The sequence below is a fragment of the Rhipicephalus microplus genome, chromosome 2 (genome assembly GCF_043290135.1).
Source record: "Rhipicephalus microplus isolate Deutch F79 chromosome 2, USDA_Rmic, whole genome shotgun sequence".
Classification (NCBI taxonomy): domain Eukaryota; kingdom Metazoa; phylum Arthropoda; class Arachnida; order Ixodida; family Ixodidae; genus Rhipicephalus; species Rhipicephalus microplus.
In genome coordinates this window covers 131,421,971-131,442,138 of record NC_134701.1, presented here as the reverse complement: position 1 = coordinate 131,442,138, position 20,168 = coordinate 131,421,971, and the positions used below count along the sequence as shown (strand labels likewise).

Sequence of the window (20,168 nt, the reverse complement as noted above, 5' to 3'; positions counted from 1 at the left end):
CAGTTCAATGTCAGGTTCTGAGTGCACGCCTCTCTTTCGGCAGAACAAGACACAGGTGCTTTTTTTCTGGGTTCAGCCGGAATCCGTTTTCCTCTGCCCATTTGGACACCTTGTTTAAACCTAACTGAACCTGCCGCTCACACATTCCTAGGTTGCATGACTTATAGCCAATCTGGACGTCATTTACATATGTGGAATAAAACATGTTGCGGGGGATGGACAGGTGGAAGGAATTCATTTTAATAATAAAAAGTGTACAACTAAGTACACCACCTTGCGGTACTTCCGTTTCTTGCACAAATGTTTGGGAGAGAATACTGCCCACATGGACACGGAATTTCCGTTTGGACAAGTAACTCTCGATTATGGAAAGCATTCTACCGCGCACATCCAGGTGAGACAAGTCTCTTAATATGCCGAAACCCCGTGTTGTGTCGTAGGCCTTCTCGATATCGAGAAACACAGAGAGGAAGTATTGTTTGTGGGCGAAAGCGTCTCGGATCTGTGCCTCGATACGCACCAGATGGTCGGTGGTGGATCTACCCTCTCAAAACCCACATTGGTATGGGTCGAGCAATTTGTTTGTTTCTAAGTAGTGGAGTAAGCGGCAATTAATCATTTTTTCAAATAGGTTGCATAGGCAGCTTGTTAACGCTATAGGTCTGTAACTTGATACAGTAGAGGGATCCTTTCCCTGCTTCAAAACTGGAATTATAACAGCCTTCTTCCAGGAGGAGGGGATCACACCTGAAAACCATATGCGATTATAAAGAGAGAGGAGGGTTTCTTTAGTTTCGGAGGGTAGTTCCTTCAGCATCGCGTACATTACGTTGTAAGAACCTGGGGTAGATGTATTACAGCAGCTGAGTGCTGTTCGCAGTTCTGCTAAGCAGAATGGTGCATTATATGCCTCCTTTCTTGCGGATTTTCTTTCTAACTTTAGTTTTTCTATTCGTGCCTTGTAATTCTGGAAGTATTCGGAGTAGTGTGAGGAGCTCGATATGTGTTCGAAATGTGTGCCAAGAAAGTTGGCTTGATCCTCCAAGCTTTGCCCGAGGCTATTTACTAGTGGAAGAGAGTACGTTTGTTGGCCCTTAATTTTCTTTACCTTATTCCACACTTTTCCCTCATCTGTGTACGAGTTGATACTCGATATAAACTTTGTCCAGCTCTCTCGCCTTGCTTGTCGACGCTTTCTCCTTGCCTGCGATTTGACCCGCTTGAAATTTTCCAGGTTTTCTGCTGTAGGGGAATCGCGAAGCAACGCCCATGCTTTGTTCTGAGTGGTCCGTGCTTTCCTGCATGCGTCGTTCCACCATGGGACTCGTGATTTAGAAGACATGCCGCTCGTTTTGGCAATACATTTAGATGCGGCATCAAGTATAAAAGCTGTAAAATATGTGACAGCGTCATCTATGGTCAGGGCAGACAGGTCAGTCAATGTCATATGTGTAAGAGTACTATACCCTTCCCAATCAGCCGAGTCAATCTTCCATCGAGGAACCTGCGGGAGTAGTTGATCTTTGTTCGGCGCACTCAGGATGATTGGGAAGTGGTCACTCCCATAAGGGTTTTTAAGAACGTTCCACTTAAAAACAGGTAAAAGGGACGGTGATGAAATGCTAAGATCTATGGAGGAGTACGTGTTGTTTGCAAGGCTAAAATACGTAGGCTCCTTTATATTTAAAAGACATAAACTAGAAGAGAAAAGGAGCTGTTCAATGAGACGTCCTCGCGCATCACAGTGAGCATCGCCCCACAGGACATTGTGTGCACTAAAATCACCTAGAACCAGAAACGGCTCTGGGAGTTCATCTATTAGTGATTCCAGATCACGTCTGAGTAGCTGTTGATGCGGTGGTATGTACACAGAACATATGGTAATGAGTTTGTTAAAAAGTACAGCTCGAATGGCCACTGCCTCAAGGGCCGTTTGGAGCTTCAAATGCTGGCATGCTATACTACGATCGACTATAATGGCTACACCACCAGAAGGTACGACAGGATCCTCCCGGTCTTTTCGGAAAATAATATATTGTCGTAGGAAGTACTTGTGCTTAGGAGTTAAGTGCGTTTCTCGCACACATAGCACTTTCGCGTTAAACTTGCACAAAAGTTCTTGGACGTCATCTAAATTTCTAAGTATTCCCCTTACGTTCCACTGTATGATTTTGTCCATAGTAGAAAAAAAAAGGGAAAAAGTGCTGTGTGCAAAGATGACGGGGATAAACTGATTTTACAGGGCCTTTGTCAGGCCCTGTAATCGGCGTTCTTTCCTTTTTGGGGCGGTCGAGCGAAGCTGGCCGCTCCTTCGGCGCTTCCTGCGCCGTTTGGCTTGAACTGGTGTCCATAGCCTCTTGCGAGGCACTGGACACCCGCTCTAAAAAGCGATCTGAGCGTCGCTTAGACTTCGCCTCGATCGACGAAGTCTTTGTCCCCACCGAGCTGGGGGTTGATGGAGCCCCCTTGGCCTCGGGATTGCCCTGGCTGCTGCCAGAGCTTGCAGAGGTCACTGGTGTGGACAGGCTGAATGTGGGCAGGGCAGCGCTGGCTGCTCCCGCCGCAGGGGCTTGTGGCATTGGCCTCGGCACGCTAGGCGCGGTACGGGATACTGCCAAGGGCCTTTGTGGTGCCGCCCCTCGTTGCACCACTTCGGCAAAAGGTGTTTTTAGTGCTAATGATAAAGAGACTCGTTGTCTTGCTTCCCTGAATGTGATATTCCCCTTAACTTTTATAGTTATTATTTTTTTTCTCTTTTCCAGGCTGGGCACGCTCTGGAGTATGCAGGGTGGCTACCTTCGCAGTTTGCACAGAGGATCTCGTCATGACTACATTCATCAGCACTCTGGCCGGTTGTGCCACACTTAGCACACATCAGCTGTCCTCAGCAGCTCTGGGATGCATGACCAAATCGCTGGCATTTGAAACAACGCCTCGGGTTCGGAATGATGGGTTGGACATGGAGTTTTACATAGCCAGTTTTGAGAGTCTCAGGTAAAGTGGTTGAGTTGAATGTGAGTATCAAGTGCTACGTTGCTATTTCATTGTTGTTACGTCTGATTTTGATGCGCTGGACATGTATTACACCTTGATTCTTCCATCCATCAAAGAGTTCTTCTTCACTCAGTGTCATCAAATCTTCGTCCGATACCACGCCCTTCACTGTCTTCATGGTACGGTGTGCGCTCACAGAGACGGGGATGTTACCAAAGGCTACGAGGTGCGAGAGTTTATTGTACTGTTCCTTGTCTTTTAATTCGAGAAGCAGATCTCCACTTGCCATCTTCGTGGCCTTATAACCGGTTCCAATGGTCTCTCTCAAGCACTTGGCCACAAGGAAGGGTGAGATTGCTCTAGTTTTTGTAGATGATTGTTCGCAGTGGAGGACATGGTATTTTGGGAAAGTTTCTTCGTTTTTGGGCCAAAGTAGGAAAGTTGCGTCGGTGCGTATCCTTTTCGAAGCACGATCAGTTAAAGAGGTGGTCGGGGATCCCATGAGAAAATGTATATTTTTCGGTAACGGCGCCAACCACTCACCACGGAGTCCAACGAGGGGACGTGGCAGAGCATGTGGGCATGTCTGCGCAACGCCAGCAGTACGCAGTTACTATAACCCAATATGGTTTATCCTAGTTTGGATAGCCACACAAGGTTAACCCTTGCCGCCAGGAAAAATTGGAAGTAAAATGAAGTGAGGAGAAGACAGGAAAGATGTAAAGTGAGAACAAAAGACGAAGATATAGGGAGAGAGAGATAGGAAAAGGCGACTGCCGATTTCCCCTGGGTGGGTCAGCCCAGGGGTGCCGTCTACGTGAAGCCGGGGCCAAAGGGGTGTGTTGCCTCTGCCGGGGAGCCTTAACGGTCCAATCACCCAGCGTCGGCTCAACCCCCAGGATCCCCTTTTCCCCGGACACGGCAAAGCCACGCACGGCTAGGCGTGAGAGGGAGTAGAAACTCCCCCGTTAGCTTGGGTCCGTGGTGTCGCTACACACCAAACGCCTACTTGCGCAGACGCCCCTGAGGGGGAACACCGTTCGTGAATATACTTAGTGTTGGGGCAAAGTAGCCAAAATTTTCTGTTCAGGGATTCCGATGCGTTCTGTGTTTTCCCTTTGATGCATCGAGCAAGGAGCTTCTTACCCGTTAGCCGCTTATAAATGGGCAAAACAGCCAATCCCTGTGCTTTTGTCAGGAGAGGTGTGTGGCGTGGTGCAGGTTCACCAAGTGCTTTAGCGCGTTGATGTTTGCACCACGACTCTGTTCCTGCAGGGCAAAACGCGTGGCTGCCAGCATTGTCAGTAGAGCATGAGTGGAAGTACGAAGCCTATACTGCAGTGTACATATCCCGTACACTCCCCCTGTTGCTAATTGCAGACCTCTACACGCTGTTTGGTGGTTGAAAGTGGTTGTATTCAATGTGTGCGCTCGTGACTGTCGCTAACAGACCTGGACGGATAACATGGAGGCCTCGACGCGCTGTTTGGTGGTTCTCAGTGGTTGTGTACGATGTGTGCGGGCGTGCTCGTTGCTGACAGGGCTGAACGGATAACATGGCGAACTACGTCGAGACAATTGAGCACGCTGGACTGTTATACTACGTCGAAGAAGCATGCAGACGCAATCACGGTGAAGCGAAAACAAATTTGAGTTTAGAATGTGCAGCAAAAGCGATATACCGAGAAGCATGGAAGAAAGCAGACTCTCTTTACAAGGTGAAACGAGAACAGCACCCTTCACATCGCTGGAATGTAATGAAGAAAGAAAACTTCGTGGCCATTATATGCTATAGACTGGAAAAGCCCAACATTTGCCGAGATTTCAACCAACTCTGCCGCACTGCAGAACCTACGAAGGAAAGCTGGAATTCCTTTCCGTTCAAGAGTCTTCCGCATTTCTTAATCGGTGCGTTCAACGGGTTGCCAAACTGTGATGCTCCCGTGGCGTTTCGAGGGGTCGAGAAGTTTGTTTACAGCAGCGATGAAGTACCCTTTAGTCACCAGGTTATGCCATACCAACCATGACACCCTGGTGCCTGGGACGGCCGACAATAGATGGGAAGACGGCGCGGGGTGCGTCGTCACCGGCGAAGCCAGCCTTGCACATGCCGGAGCCACTGTCAACCACGAGAGCGGCCACGTCGTCGTCACACATTTTGTTTGGTGTTGCGCAGCGGTCTGGCTACGAAGAACGAGAGAATTTCGTACGGTGGCTCCCTAGCGAATCTGCAGACACGGCTGCCAACGTGGTTGACTAGCATGGAAGGAAGCGTTGGGCTAGTTGACGTCGGTGACCTTTCGGTGTTCGGCAGCCGCAGCTCGCACACGAAGCCGGAGACGTTTCTTGGTCAATGCCAGAAGACCAGAACCAGCCTGCCCCACGTCAGGTGACGAGAAGAAGGTCTGTGTCCAAATGGGAGCCCGCTGAGACCTTGATGCATGAGCTCTGCTGGCCACCTTCTTCACTCGGTCCCGACTCGGCCACGTCTGCCAATAGCTTCGCTGTTCTCCAGTGGCTCTCCTAAATCTCCGTGGAGGGACTTCATTGGACCAAAATATTCACGCCCACGCGTGCGGCAACCGAGCGTTATCTTCATCTTTTTCTGGCTGATAAAGTGGTGCACTTTTTAAATGCGCACAATCACATCACAGCCCTCGGGAGTCTATCGTTTTCCTGGGCAATGACGCTATGAACAGGATTCCCTGCTCATCCGAATTCCCAGCGTATGAGGTTATTGCTAGCATCCCCCTATGCAGCTGCTGGACAGGGAACCTAAGTGCTTTCTGCAAGCACCAAGCTGTCGTGCAGAAAGCCTTTGGGGGGCCTTTTCCAAACAATGCAGTGCTCAGACTAGAAGACTGCCTGTCACTTGGTGAGATGGCGGCAGGTGACCAATGCCCCAGCCTTCAGTACTTCATGCCGATGAGCCAGCAAGAGCCCATTCCGTTGCCTGCCCCACAAGGCCCTGTGCATCCTGACGAAGTGGAAATGGAGGATGGCTAGAGCTGCGCCACAGTAGCGACTCCACCACTAGTGCTCCTTCCTCTGCAAAGGCTGTCAGCCAAGGTACATATCAGACAGCAATCGCAGTTTGTGGACAGCACAATGTTCCACAATCAACTTTACTTGAACTCTGCATAATGTGAAAAATTGCGTGAATCCTAACAGTACCTTATATGTACACGCATGTCTATTTAGTGGGACCTGCATAGTCCAACACATGCGCTACGCTGCTGTCTCAATGCGCCAACTTTTATGCAGCCCATTGTGTTCTATACTTCATGTTTATGACATGTATTCATGGTATGATAACAGTGTTGCACTTCTGAGCAAGTCACCCTCTTGAACAAACAAATTGCACTTGTATACATACTAGTAGCTCTCATAATGTCAGATAAGCAAGGAACAGGGCTTCTGATATTTTTGTGCACAAATTAAGCACAACATAATTTTTTATGAAGTAAATATGATGTACTCTAAAGATTGTCGAATGCTTGCATTACAAGCAAATTACACTGAAACTTTTTTTAGGAACTAGCAGAGATGCAAGAATAGTTTCTCATCGAGTTTCAACACATTGCTCCCCTAACTGCCAGCAGCTCATCCAGTGACCAGTTGTTAAAAGATGCAATTTCCCATCTGAAGAACATCAAAACTAGGAGTGGTGCTGACGCACTACTTCTATTGATAAAGCATGCTGATGCAGTGGACCGGAAGCATGGCAGGCAAATAAAAGTGCAGCCAACGAGTCTGGCGAGACGCAGGCCAGGCTTACCGAGGGGCTCAGTATGAATGCTCACAGGACGTCCAAGGAAAGTGGCAGGGCAGCAGAAAGTGAAATGTTGCAATAAACTTAGCAGTAATGTGCAAGATAACGTACTAGCGGCTAAGTTTCATTACAGCCATGTACTACAGCCCCGCTCTATATCACTTGCAACACGGCAGCGTGTGGCCTCTCTACTCCCAAGCGAAAATCCTGATAGAGGTCTGTATCAGTCTGATACAATTTTCTATCAGTTGTACCAGTGTTGTATCAGACTGATACAAATTCTTACCAGTTCTGGTACACACTCGTATCAGTCTGGTACAGTTGCTTACCAGTTGCACCAGTCTTGTATCAGACTGATACAAAGTCTTACCAGTTCTGGTACACACTCGTATCAGTCTGGTACAGTTGCTTACCAGTTGCACCAGTCTTGTATCAGACTGATACAAAGTCTTACCAGTGCTACCAGCTTTCCTATGAGACTGATACACACACACACACACACACACACACACACACACACACACACACACACACACACACACACACACACACACACACACACACATATATATATATACATACATACATATAATCAATCGGTCATTTTACGTATGCTGTATATCAGTTTTTTTTTTTTTGCAGTTGAAAACTGAAAACTTGGTGACCCTCGTATGATGCATCATCCAGAGTGCCACTGGTAGTTTTAGGATGCATACAATGCTGTTTAATACTCCATGGCGGTGTTAAGCAGTATATGAATTCATTGCATCTCTTTTCTTGATTTTTCCTGATTTTCCTCTATTTCTGGTAGTTCTATTTCCCCTTGATCCCTCATATAGGGTAGCCAACCATAAGTGTTTCTGGTTAACCTTCCTGCCTTCTCGTTTTTTTGTTTCCTCCTCCTCTAGATGAGCACAAGGAGGCCTAGTCATGCAAAGCAGGTTTCAGGCTGGATGATCATTTCTTGTTCTACATGTACAAATAAACAATAGGGGTACGTGACAGGTGCCACATACCAACAGTTTATTTTGACAGTCAATGAATCAACGCGTCTCAGGAACATTAAACCATAACTTATCACACAGCCATACAAATATACCATGTAAAACATAACTCACACAGCAATACAAATAAAACTTATCACACAGCAATATACAGACATGACTTTCTATTTTGTAGCTTATAAGGTCAGTAAACATGCCAAGACACCAAACTTCATGATAAGTGCACAATTGTGTGCTAGTGTGAAATGAGCATGCTGACACAACAATTCTTTAAAAATGTATGAAGGTTAAAGCCCCAGTGTCTGGGTGCTGCAGTTCTTTACTTTCACAACTCAAGCCACCCCTCACTGCCCCACATGGTGCTTTGCCTTTAATGACGAGTCACTATGCCAGTGCCATTAAGCCATACTGAATGAAATCCTTTAAGGGGAAATAAACCACTTTTCCAAGTAATCATCAAATGACCTTAATATCAGAGTTCATTGTCTCACAAATCAACTGCCACAAAAATTTCAAAGCGACCCGAGTTGCATGAAATTGCTGCGCACTTTAAGTGGTCTCTTCTCTCATCCCAATGTGCCTTGGCGGTTACATAGGGAGGGATGGCACATGAGAAATAGCTAAGTAAGCACACATCATGACCTAGAGCACATGTGATCACTTTTACCTGTTGCAATTCTCATATGCATGAGTGCGACTCACTACACAATGTTAGCACATTATGGAGAGCGGTGTCAGCATGTGGCAGCACCCTATGGCAAGAAGCACGTCTGATCGAAACACCCCTCCTGATTTATGTTATCTGTTGTTTTACAACATACAGCAGGGGTCTGAAAGTTCAAAGAAAGCGAGCAGAGGCATCTCTATGAAAAGAGGGCACTTGAGTAATTCACAACTTTGTACATCACTTCTAAACTCTCTTTGCTGCACACCGCTGCAAGGTTTGACCGAGGGGTTTATAGGAGCATCTGTTATCCACAGAATGTCTTTTCATTATGTCTAAGGAGTGTTTCTGACCTGTTTAATACTTGGATATAATCCTACAAAAATTATGAACATAAAGAAGCATGTACTAATAAATGTTAAAGCATTTGGCTGCAAACAACACAAAAAAGTTCTTAAGAGAATATTACAGTTGAACCCTGCTACAACCAAACTCATAGGACGCAGAAAATATTTCGTTGAAGCGAGAATTCAGTAGTACTGAAATTGAAAAAATGTAGCTGATCTGAGCTAGCAAAACAAAGGAACGTTTATTCTTAAAATTAAAAAAAGTGTCTGCTGCTTCCTGTTCGTTCCCAGCAGTGTCACGACACGATTCACAGTCATGCATAGCGAGGCCACGATGAAAACCATGCCGAAACAACGCTTACAATCGCTTTCGTGAACGTACCAAACAGTTGCATTAACACGTTAACACCAGCAGCTGTCCGCCATCGAAGTGTATCCGACAACACCGAGATGGAGGCAGGGTATCATGGAGCGGTGATTTTTGCCTTATTCTATGCCATTCTTATCGTCCATCACTCGTAGCTAGCTGACTTGCTTGATAATACGAATGACCAGCCGCTCTGATTAGGTACCACACTCGCAAAGCGCGAAAAAGATTATAAGCATTGGAATCGGAAAAGGCAGCGCTCCGCGTTTGCCCCCAGTAGCTGCGTGAAAGAAACCATGAACTGAGCGACTGAGCTTCAGCTTCCGATTGTCTGCACCTCTAAAGCAAGCCAGTGGCAAATGCAGGGCCTGGCAGGGCAGTCTCATTGCCACCACTATTGAGCAATAGAAACGCCAATGCTTGCTGAACAGCGGTGGTTTCTGGTGGTGCCAACAAGTGTTTTAGACTTTGTCGACCTATTTTCAGGTTATTAAAATGCATCAAAATGTTAAAGATAGGGTTTCCTGTATAGCAATAAATATCTGAACCTGGAATTGCATCGTGAAATTTGGTTGAAGCGGGACGGCAGAAGTGTCCATTTGGCGACAACATTTATGCATTGACTCCTATGGACTGCTGATGGGGAACCGTGAATTTTTCATTGTAGCGGAAATTTCGTTGAAGCGTAGTTCGTTATAGCAGGGTACGACTGTATTGGCAAAGGTTATGAGAAGTTAGCTCTTCATTGTACTACCATGATAAACTAAATTTTGACTACATTTGTCACTGACCCCCGGTAATCAATCTCTTTCGAACAAGTTCGGTACATCACCGACATAGCAAGCACGACCAACTTTCATCTGCACGCACACTCTGTCCAGATCTTCTGGTAAAAGAAGAACTTTTTCTTCAGTTTGTGTGTAAAGACCGATGTGAGAAGTGTTCTTGTATTGTTCAGACGCAAGTCGCACACACATGAGTACACACATAGAGTCTGGCAGTTCATAGACATGTAGCAGTGTGTAATACATGCCATTTTTGCATTTGAAAAAACAGTTTCTCGTTTTTTTTGTGCACCTATAGTCACTTGTTTCTAGATGTTCGCCGTGCACCATGATGCGCTGGAACCTCACCAGTTGTGTCGGGACATAGCCTAATTTTTCTAAAAAGGCACTCCTTTCACTCTCTTTCACTGTGTTACACACAACACATTTTCCCATGGGGCGTGTGTCGACAATTCTTGGAGGTGATGTGGTCATCAAGCGATGGCAGGTTGTTCTGACCCCTGTGGAAAGATCAAGGGTGTTCACAAGTCTCTTCAGCTGAAGTTTCATCACAAAGCGTTCTGAAATTTGTGATGGCACACCATTAGCATCGCTAATTAGCTTCAGAAGGGTACCATTGCCAGATTCAAAGACAAATGCAGAATGGGACCACAGTGGCCCCAGCTCTGCTACACTTTTCGGAAGGTGGAGTAGCTGGTGCACGTTAAACGACATGGCACCTGCGCCATACAAAGGCTCCATCTTCAGAGCAAAATCGGACAGTCTGTCCATCGCTGCCCTGACTTCATCTCTGCTGATTTGATCCTTCAGAAGAAGGTAGAGTGATGATGCTAGCAGGCACATGTGACTGTGATACAGACGTGGCAAGATGCCATCCAGGCATGGGGCAGCGTAGAAAAGGGACCACCACCTCCATTCACTTGCCTTCCACAAGCCTCTTTCTTTAATGCTTCGTGGTAGTCTCGTGAACCACCGCGGTGGCTTTACATTAGTGAGCCTGTGGTCCAACTTGCGTATATTTTCTGGCTGCCCTATATAGGATGGCAAGTTGCTTGGCCACGCCTTCTAGCACATTGTGCATATAATCGGGGCACACAGACCACACCAAATCAAACCCTGGCAGCCGGGCAAGTGGTGAGAACCCTTTGATGCCATGCGATGGTTCACCCGACTCCAGGGATACCTCCATGTCCCTTCGAAAGGTAGCATCCGTCCTTGGTTCTGGCTCGTGGCCATCTTTCAAAAGTGGATATTTCAGTGACCCTGTAAATAAAAAAACATAAAATGCACCTTTCAAGAAAGTTGTAACATGACACTGTTTGCCAAAGGTGTACAAGAAGTCAGAAGTGCTGCCCAATAGTGAGCATACAAAATATATATATTTACATTTATGTTTAGTCCAATTGCTCATCAAACGATTATAAATTTACATAAGATTACAAGTGTAGTTAAAAGTATGCTTTGTTTCAAATGCTTACTGTTCTAAAATGATTGTTAGTAGATTTCTTAAATGGTACCACTGTTGCTCATAATTAGCAAAAGGCGAAAACTCACTGAATGCATTGAAAGATATGCATGTGGGAAACTTGGAAAACTTTTGCTTGGGCACACTAAAACTGAACTCTTGCTTGAACAGATGTGATACTCACCAGAGATATAAACGCCCTTGTGGTGACAAAAGCTGCAGCCGTAATACCCATTGAATTGCTTCATGTTGAGTACTGCAGCCCGTGCAGGGGCATCGACGCAGCAGCAAACAACACTGACTTTGGATGATAACTTGAGACCATTGCAGTCCCACTTTATAGCCCCAACTTTGCTGATGTTTTCAATGAATAGCTCCAAAAAGGGTGCCATTTTCGGATGCCCCTTTCCAAAGTAGAGGCCACAAAGTAGCATGTTGCTCCAGCGCAGTGTTACTGGGAGTTCATTTACAACACACTGAATGGGCCACAGCGATGACTTGCTGCACTTGAATGCCCTTGCTCCGTCAACGTTGAAAGTCACTGTCAAATCGGACCATGACGCTTCTTTCATCTGGTTTTTGTACAACTTGCCATCAGTTATGTCTGTGAGGTCTGTCTCATGAGCACGTGACTGCTTCTTTTGTAGAGCAGCTAAAAGCCCTTTTGCAACACAGCTGCTAGAAAGGAGCACCTCTATTTGTTTTTTCGCATCAATCATGGCAAAGTGATTTTCTGGGGGATCCAAGGCTGTGCACTGTGGACACACGAAGTCCCTCTCACTAGCATTGGGTACGATCGATCCACATTCTTTACAGTAGTAATGGCGTTTGACTGTACCAGCCAGCCACGATTTCCATGTCTTTCTAAGCAGGTGCTTGGACGTTGGCAGAATTTGCCTTCCCAAAAAAAGGTTTATCACCCCCACCAGTTTTTCCATATTGGTCCAGTTCAGTCCTGCAGATGTACTGTACGCCATCAGGATAATCATTGCTTCTCCGACGTTTAGGTCCGAGTTCGGCAAGCGCTCATCAGAAAACAAGCGGCAAAACTCATCTTCATCCTGCTCACGATCTGTGTCGCTATCGACATGGCGGTCGCTCATGCCTGCATCGTCGCAAGCCGAATTTGTAGTTTGGTAGGAATCGCTTGAGAGCGAGCTTTCCTCGAAGCCGTAGGTGTCGTCTGGATCAGTATTTTCATTGCTGTCACCATTTACATCAATGAGACTTCGTGTGTCGAGCGTCGCTACACCAGAACCCCCGTTACCAGCTGAAGTTTGAGGAGCATTATTGCTAGAGCATGGCTCGCTGGCAGATTGCGCCTCGGCCGCTTTTTGATATAGGCTCGTTGTCCGCGGTACTACATAATGTGATCCAGGCTCCAAATAGCGCTTTCTCTTTTTTGATCGAGGAAGGGGTTGACTTGAATCCATCTTTCGTCAAGCTGTACGCTAACTTAATTTAAATAATGCGCTTCATGGTGTCCACGCAAACTGAGGCCACGATGAACAATCTAGGTGGGTCCAAGCTGCATTGACAGAGGTAGGGTACACCCTTAAAAGAAGCTTCACATTCACACCTTGCTTGCCTTGCCTTGAAGATGGTGCGCGGTGCCGTCAACTAGTATAAAACATGCAGCGAGACCAGCCGGTGCTCTAAGGCGAGACTGCCATGAGGCCCTGATGTCGATGAAACAACTTATTAGCGGTGTGGGCCGACGTGAGCGACACCTGGCAACACTACTTGTTTGTTTTACATTAATATTTACTGGGATTATAAAAGCATATAAATTATATTATTGATATTCAATTTTCTGGCATGCAATAAATTTTAAAAATTAATTTCAGTTACTTTAACTCAAAATAACTTTGTTTTGATCATAGAGTTTGTTTTAATGAAGTTGAAAATACTCACCGAGGACACCACCATCGCCATTGTGATCGCCGTGCACGTTTTTTGTGTGTGTGTGTGTTCTGTGTTGCTTTGTAGCGCACGTGTACGCTGACGATATGTTCGCATTCGTTCGTTTCCGTGACAATAATCAAAAGCGGATTGTTCCAATCGCTTCGTGTAAGCACCTAGAACCGAAAGATACAAGCGATTTCAATCATCGTAAGTGGTACAAAGTGTTCTGGGAAGATGACACGCACTGCGGCCACTACCATGCTTAAGTGATTAGGCTTTACGGTGAGTGTGCTTCTTCTTTTCCACATTCAAAAAGAAAAGGAGGAAGCAGTCAGCCTGAAGTTATCCACTGATCTTTTTTTTTTTTTTAGAAACCGAGGACGATGCTCGAAAAGCTACGGAAAAGCGAACATCTATTCCTCAAAGACCTTAGAGTGACTCGTCTGAAAGCTGCAGTTCAGAAGTGGAGGATCTGTCGTTTGAAGAAGTAGGTTCAATCTTTCACATGCAGCCGATGTGATACTTAGCGGCGTGATTATTACGGAGAGCCAGCTTTGATATGGACCTGCCGAGTCGGGCACGGAGCAGCGATGCTCTAATATATACATATATGTATACATTATACGCACGTGCGCCGGTACAGTCACATTTACTCTTGAAGGTGGTGATTAAGTTGTAATATGTCGAATAGCTACTTATATGTTATTCTTATAACGAAGTATCAGTGCCGCTTTGCCACTTTTTTCATACAATTGACTGGATGGGATGCACGACAATGCGTGCGCCTTGTTCAAACCATAAGCTGTGAAAATTAATTTGAACTAAGTTATTTCGAAATCCCGCTTAATTCAAATATTTCTGCGATCCTGTATTTTTCAATGTAAGTCTGAACGGACATCTAGAAGCGGCGGTCTGCACCAGTCCGGTTAATGGGATAACTTTGGGTGCCATGTACGTGCCAATTCCCGACTTCGCCGCAAACAGGTGAAAACAAGTGCTCTCAAGAGCCAAATGGCAATGCCACGTAGTGATACTAATGAGCGGCAGCTAAATTCAGCACTCCAGCCTCGATCGCCACTTCCAGCGAAAAAAAAAAAAAACGGTCTCGTGGTCAACCTAAACGTGCGCGTGCGGAAAAAAAAAAAAACGTGTTTCACTGGAATAAAGCAGTGGCAGTGACGCGTGGGCATTATGTCGCTCGTTTCTTGCAACCTCAGCACGTTATGATTTACCCATTCTTTCTGGGATTGTAAAGAAATTTAATGAAGGGCAGTTTGGCGGAATTCGCAATGTATACGAACCTCCAAATGCCGGTCGCTCCAGCAATTTGTGCACTTGCACTGCTGGCAGAGTTCTTGCTTGCAACGCCTACTTCGAAAACTAGCGCAAAAGCTTCAATGGTCATGCTTTTCAGCCAAAACATCGCCAATTTCGACACACTGGCCATCATTCAATTCTTTATTTTACCAGGGAGAATTGGTGAATAGTCGGATCGATGACGTGCTGACGCAGCGAGGACTAGGTGACTTGTTGCCCGCTTGTCATTCCTCTATTGCAGTGAAGCACATATTGTTTTCTGCAGGCACGCATTTTTGTTTACTACGCCTGCGTTTTTTTTTTTTTTTTTTTTTTTGGTGGCAGCAAGGAAGCTCACCATTTCTTCGTGTTTAAGACCAGGCATTGCAGGAAAACATAACCTTTGGAGCCGCAAGCTAGCCAGCACAGTAAAGAATCAGCCCTGATTGCTTTGAAGAATTGCAAGTTCCTTGCACCCCATTGATTGTATGTTCTGTTAATCCAAAGCCCACTTAATTCAAAGATTTCTCGCAGTCCCAGTGACTTCGAATTAACAAGGTTTTACTGCATTTTGGGTTGGCTATGCATTTGCAGGAAACACGACATCAAGCGACTGTTCAGCAGAAAAAGAAGGCTGTTGATAAGCACTTCAAGAAAAGGAATCGAGACCTCCTGTTTGGTGATGCTGGCAAAGAAAAGACGGAGGCAGAACGTCTCAAAGAAGATGTCAGTTTGCTCAGGGCGGAAAACGCCAAGCTATTGGAGCGCATTAGAATGCTTGAAGAGGCTCTTTGCAACAAAATTTTCTAAACAGGTTTGGTGATTTCCTTATAAATTCTTTTCATGCACTGTTGCTACAGTTGTATACATCACTACGTTGCAGTTTTCTTATGTCGATCATACAGTTTTGCTGTAAAGCAGAATGCAACCTAAGCTTATATCTCAAACTTCCCAGTGATGCACACATCCTAATCACTTGCAAGTATGCTTTTCCATACTGTCGCAGCTTGGTGTACGTCAAAGAACACATGGACAAAATTTCTGAAGCCCTCAATTACGGTGTCCCTGATAATCACAGCATGACTTAGAAACGTAACACCCAGCCTATTATTCTACTTTCACATGGTATCTCTTCTGCATGCAATATTTGTCATGTTATTTGGCCTTGCTAGGTTGTGCACCCTAGTCTTTTCAGTCAGACCTAGGATGCAACTGTAATAAGGTTGTGATACAGTTCCTTTTTCTGCATGCTCTGCATTTTTATCACAGAAAAAAAGCTCGTGCTGTGCGAGTGCTGCAGCCACAGGCCAACATCTTTAAAAGAAGCTGCGCCTTTCGCACTACCGTGCACTTCTACCTTTGAACCACTATGTACCGCCGCCGTCCAGCCACCAGAAACCGTGGCCGTGCGGCCGCCACGCACCGCCACTATGACGAGGGGCAGCACTGATGGTTTTGATCACCGAGTGGTCTCCGCAAGTGGGTGTGAGAACAGTGAACAGTTGCCAGGGCAAATTGTCACTTATGTGCCCACTAATGGAGAGGTATTGTAAAACTCTGCGGGTAAGCTTTGTCATAAGTGTGTCTGCAGAAATGAGGGAATGTGTATTGACATACTGTTGTGTACACATTATCTTCAATTTGTTTTATAGGTGCAACTGGGCAGAGGAATCGCCATATCTGAGGGCGTTTATAGCCGTCTAATGAGCACGAAAAGTGAAACTTGGTTTGTGCGTGAGGCGGCTGTGGCCATTTTCTCCACCGCAGGCCTAGTCGGGCGCTCCGTCACTGGGGCAGCCTGCAACCGCAATAAAGGAGAGGCTAAACCTCCCTTAGACAAGGAAAGATACACTGTGCTTTCTGGTAGGTAAAATTTCCCAGTTTGCCCAAAATTTATGAATTGATTGGCTCCATGCTTGTGCATATCAGTAAATTCAGTCTAGGTTCCACAGCCAACTTGTGTTGTAACTACTAAGGCTTCAAGCCTCGTATTTTTGCCTGTTGGAGTTGGGCGCTTTTATGCAAGAATTAACAAAATAATTAAAATTGAAAGAAAGACAGTGATAGCACTCGTATTTATTTCTTTGTCATATTTACTCCTCTGTTTCGACATAATTGTCACCAAACAAGTGTCCATACTACGCTTCGTTTTTGATCATGCAGATTTCTTCAGTCATTATTTGAAGAACTCAGCGCCAATTGGAGAAGTGAGTGCAAAGATGAAGATTTTGAACAAGGCGCTCGCGAACAAAATTAACGACCTCATGAAGTCCAAGAATTAGTTCATGAAGCATAAAATAAAAGAAATTTGTCAGATTTTTTGGGTTCACTTTTATTGTCCGTCCAGCTCGCTCTAATGCAGTGGCGAACCCACCAGTCGGTTTAGCATGCACCAATGCGCTTATGAGCTTTTACTAAACAGATTGGGGCACCTATATACTGGTGCACGTATAGACTGGTACACCTATAGACTGGTATACCTATCGACTGGTACACCTATACACTGGTACACCTATACACTGGTACACCTATACACTGGTATACCTATACACTGGTACACCTATAGACTGGTACAGCTGTCAATAAACTGATAGCCTATCAGTTTTTCTATCAGAATTTTCGCTAGGGCTTTAAAGAGGCATGGCTTTAACTTGACCTCATTTCCTCAACTAAACTATATTTTCTCGTTTAGGACCATCCCCAGGTGAGACTACAGTAATGTAATCGAGGAAATAAGGGCAAGTTGAAGTCATGCACAATATTTGAAATAGTGAACCCACACGCTCCCATGTTGCGATTCATATTGAGGCAGTACATAGTGCTAGGATTTCCTACTTCAATCACTCTCAATGTGGCACCTCCTCCTTTCTGGTTTCTCGGACTTTTGTCACACTTTTCATAGATGAAACTCTTCCTTTTTTTTTCCTAGGACTGGCAAATTCATGAGTTCCTTGTAGCTGCCTAATATCACGTTTTGCCATTTTTCATTGTTCTTACTTTGCTCATGCCTAGTTCTGTATTTGGTTGCAATAGCTTTTCTGCAGGTGGCATAGAAATTTGGCACACTTACTCCTCATGTTCTAGAATTTGTGCTGGCCTGTAAATATGTTTATGTTGCAAGATATTTCCATCACCGTGAAACATCAACTGCCAACCTAAATAGCTGCATGATAGTTTTTACAGCTGAATTCTTTTTACACTTATGTGGCTACTTTAAATGCTTGGTGCAGCATTGTTAAGCTGGGCTAGACAGTACATTTGCATCTAGGGCCCTCAGTGTTAATGTTTAGCAAAAAACTATGTCATCTTCCATGCCTTTTTTGAGGCCCATAAGGTGTTTTAGGACATACTGAAAATGAACCGTTCATTTATGCAATCAGTGGCAAGATGATAATAATATTATCTGAGGTTTACACCCCCAAAACACGATTTGATTATGAGGGATGCCATAGTGGAGGGCTCCGGAGGTTTTTACCACCTAGGGTTCTTACCATGTACCTAAATCTAAGTACATGGGCCTCAGCCTTTCCACCTTCACTGGAAATTCAGGTGCCATTGCGGGGATTCTATGCTTCAACCTTCGGGTCAGCAGTCTGGCACCATAACCACTAGACCACCATGGTGGGGTGACATACTGGCGTCCGAGACACCATGCCTCATATTATGTAAAAACAGTCTGCTTTATTTGTTCTGTATTTCCCATGTTGTTGTACTGAAGGCTAAACGAGGATCTTGTACCAGGCTGCAGCATGAACATTGATTCCATGCACTGTTGCAATGCTCACAGTGTATTTTTGTGCTAAGCTAAAAAAAAACTCTTTTATCAACTGCTTTCCAGCATTGAACTACCTTCAGAGGCCCTGCCTCTCATGCATCATTCAACATTTTTAACGTGCACAGTGGCTTAGTTGAGAACTTTGTAGAATGTAATGCAAAAATTTGCATGAAAAAAAAAAACGCTAGTGTTGCTGAAGAACCTTTTGTTTAGCAACTAGTAAAATCACTTGAGCTCCTATCTCAAGTCTGTTTTACAAAAGCAAAAATCCTCTATTTAATGTTTGCTTGCATTTTATAGAAGTTGTATTTTTGTGTTGCTGCTTCAATTTCAAAGTGATTGATTGATATGTGGGGTTTAACATCCCAAAACCACTATATGATTATGAGAGACGCCGTAGTGGAGGGCTCCGGAAATTTAGACCACCTGGGGTTCTTTAACGTGCACCCAAATCTGAGCACACGGGCCTACAACATTTCCGCCTCCATCGGAAATGCAGCCGCCGCAGCCGGGATTCGAACCCGCGCCCTGCAATTTCAAAGTGATGTCACTAAAGACAGAAGTATGTAGGAATAACAGCAGAGCAAAACTTGCAGCATATATAAGGCTGTATGTTTTCAACCACCACGTCTGTTCAACAGACACATTTTCTGTTGCACTGTCTCCTTCGCAATGAAAAGCACTACCACAATCTTGGCACACTCACATGCAGCTGATTTGCAGCGACATTAGTCAAGTTGCTTGGTTCGTCAAACTTTAGTCAAGTGAAAATATATTTTAATGAAATATGGGCAGACTTGTGTAGGAAAACACAGGTAAATTTTTATCCTTCCTTTCATTTATAAAAAAAATTGAAGAGCTATTTCATGCTTCATTAATGCACTACTGGAATAAATTTTACCTTTCATCACCTCATTGCCTAGGATTTTACCAAGAACATTCCACTGCAATGGCACCAATTACTCTAACAGAGAAAATGACACCAGTTACTCTAACAGAGAAAGCTGAACACCAATTCACAGTAGTTTGATTGTAGAATTTGCATTCATCAACTTGATGAAAACCTTCAACACCATAAACCATTGGTTATGACTTGATAAACTTTAATCTTTAAGTCTATCTCACCTGCCCGAAGAAGGCTTCTCCCAATGATCTCCAATGCATTATCTGCTGCTCGACACAGTTACGTTCAGTCCCGCAAATTTATTCATTTGCATGCTCAAACCGAACTTGCTGGCATCCTCAGCTGCACTTTTCACCTATCACTATCTATTTCAATGCTTCAGCTGACCATTGGTTACATGTACTTCTCATGATCTGACCGGCTGAGATTTCTTGGTCAGACCAAGTAGTAGTATCATTTCTTAAAACACACAAAAAAAGGCCAAAGACAAAAGGTGCCTTCTTCGTGTCACAAAGGCCTCTGTAATTAAAGTTGGCAGTAGATTTGCACACACCCGCACACATAAAAGTTTGACACATCACGTAACCACATGTGGGCACACAGTAGTAGTACAGTCAACACAAGCAATAGATGCACACTTAGGCTGATGACACAACCATCTATACATTGTGCAATTCAGCAGCCACGCTTTAGAGTAGCTATAAAGGTGCAGTGAAGGCAAATACTAATTTGGCGTGCATTGTTGAGATAGCATTGCACAAACCTGTTTGTAACTGCGTGTTCTGTCCCATAACTGCGACTGCCACCAGGGGGCCCGAGTTAGGCGAGCGGCTCCACAACAGCTCAGTCTTCGGACCTCTAAATCTCCGTCGAACCTGTGAGTAACACTC

The 20,168-nt window shown here is 45.0% G+C and overlaps 1 protein-coding gene across 1 annotated transcript; it reads right to left on the bottom strand.

Moving 5' to 3' along the window:
* Window positions 1-7,742: 7,742 nt before the first annotated feature.
* Window positions 7,743-15,200, bottom strand: LOC142796363 (uncharacterized). Its single transcript, XM_075886805.1, has 2 exons — window positions 11,583-15,200; window positions 7,743-11,196 (listed from the first exon to the last, which is right to left on the bottom strand). The coding sequence occupies exons 1-2, from the start codon at window positions 12,829-12,831 to the stop codon at window positions 10,922-10,924; spliced, it is 1,524 nt and encodes a 507-aa protein (XP_075742920.1). The 5' UTR covers window positions 12,832-15,200; the 3' UTR covers window positions 7,743-10,921.
* Window positions 15,201-20,168: the final 4,968 nt, after the last annotated feature.

Excerpts from the sequence above, each read along its gene's own strand:
- LOC142796363 (XM_075886805.1), bottom strand. The coding sequence starts at position 12,831 with ATGGATTCAAGTCAACCCCTTCCTCGATCAAAAAAGAGAAAGCGCTAT. Across the intron at positions 11,197-11,582 it reads CAAGGGCGTTTATATCTCTG|GGTCACTGAAATATCCACTT; the intron begins GTGAGTATCACA and ends TTTTATTTACAG.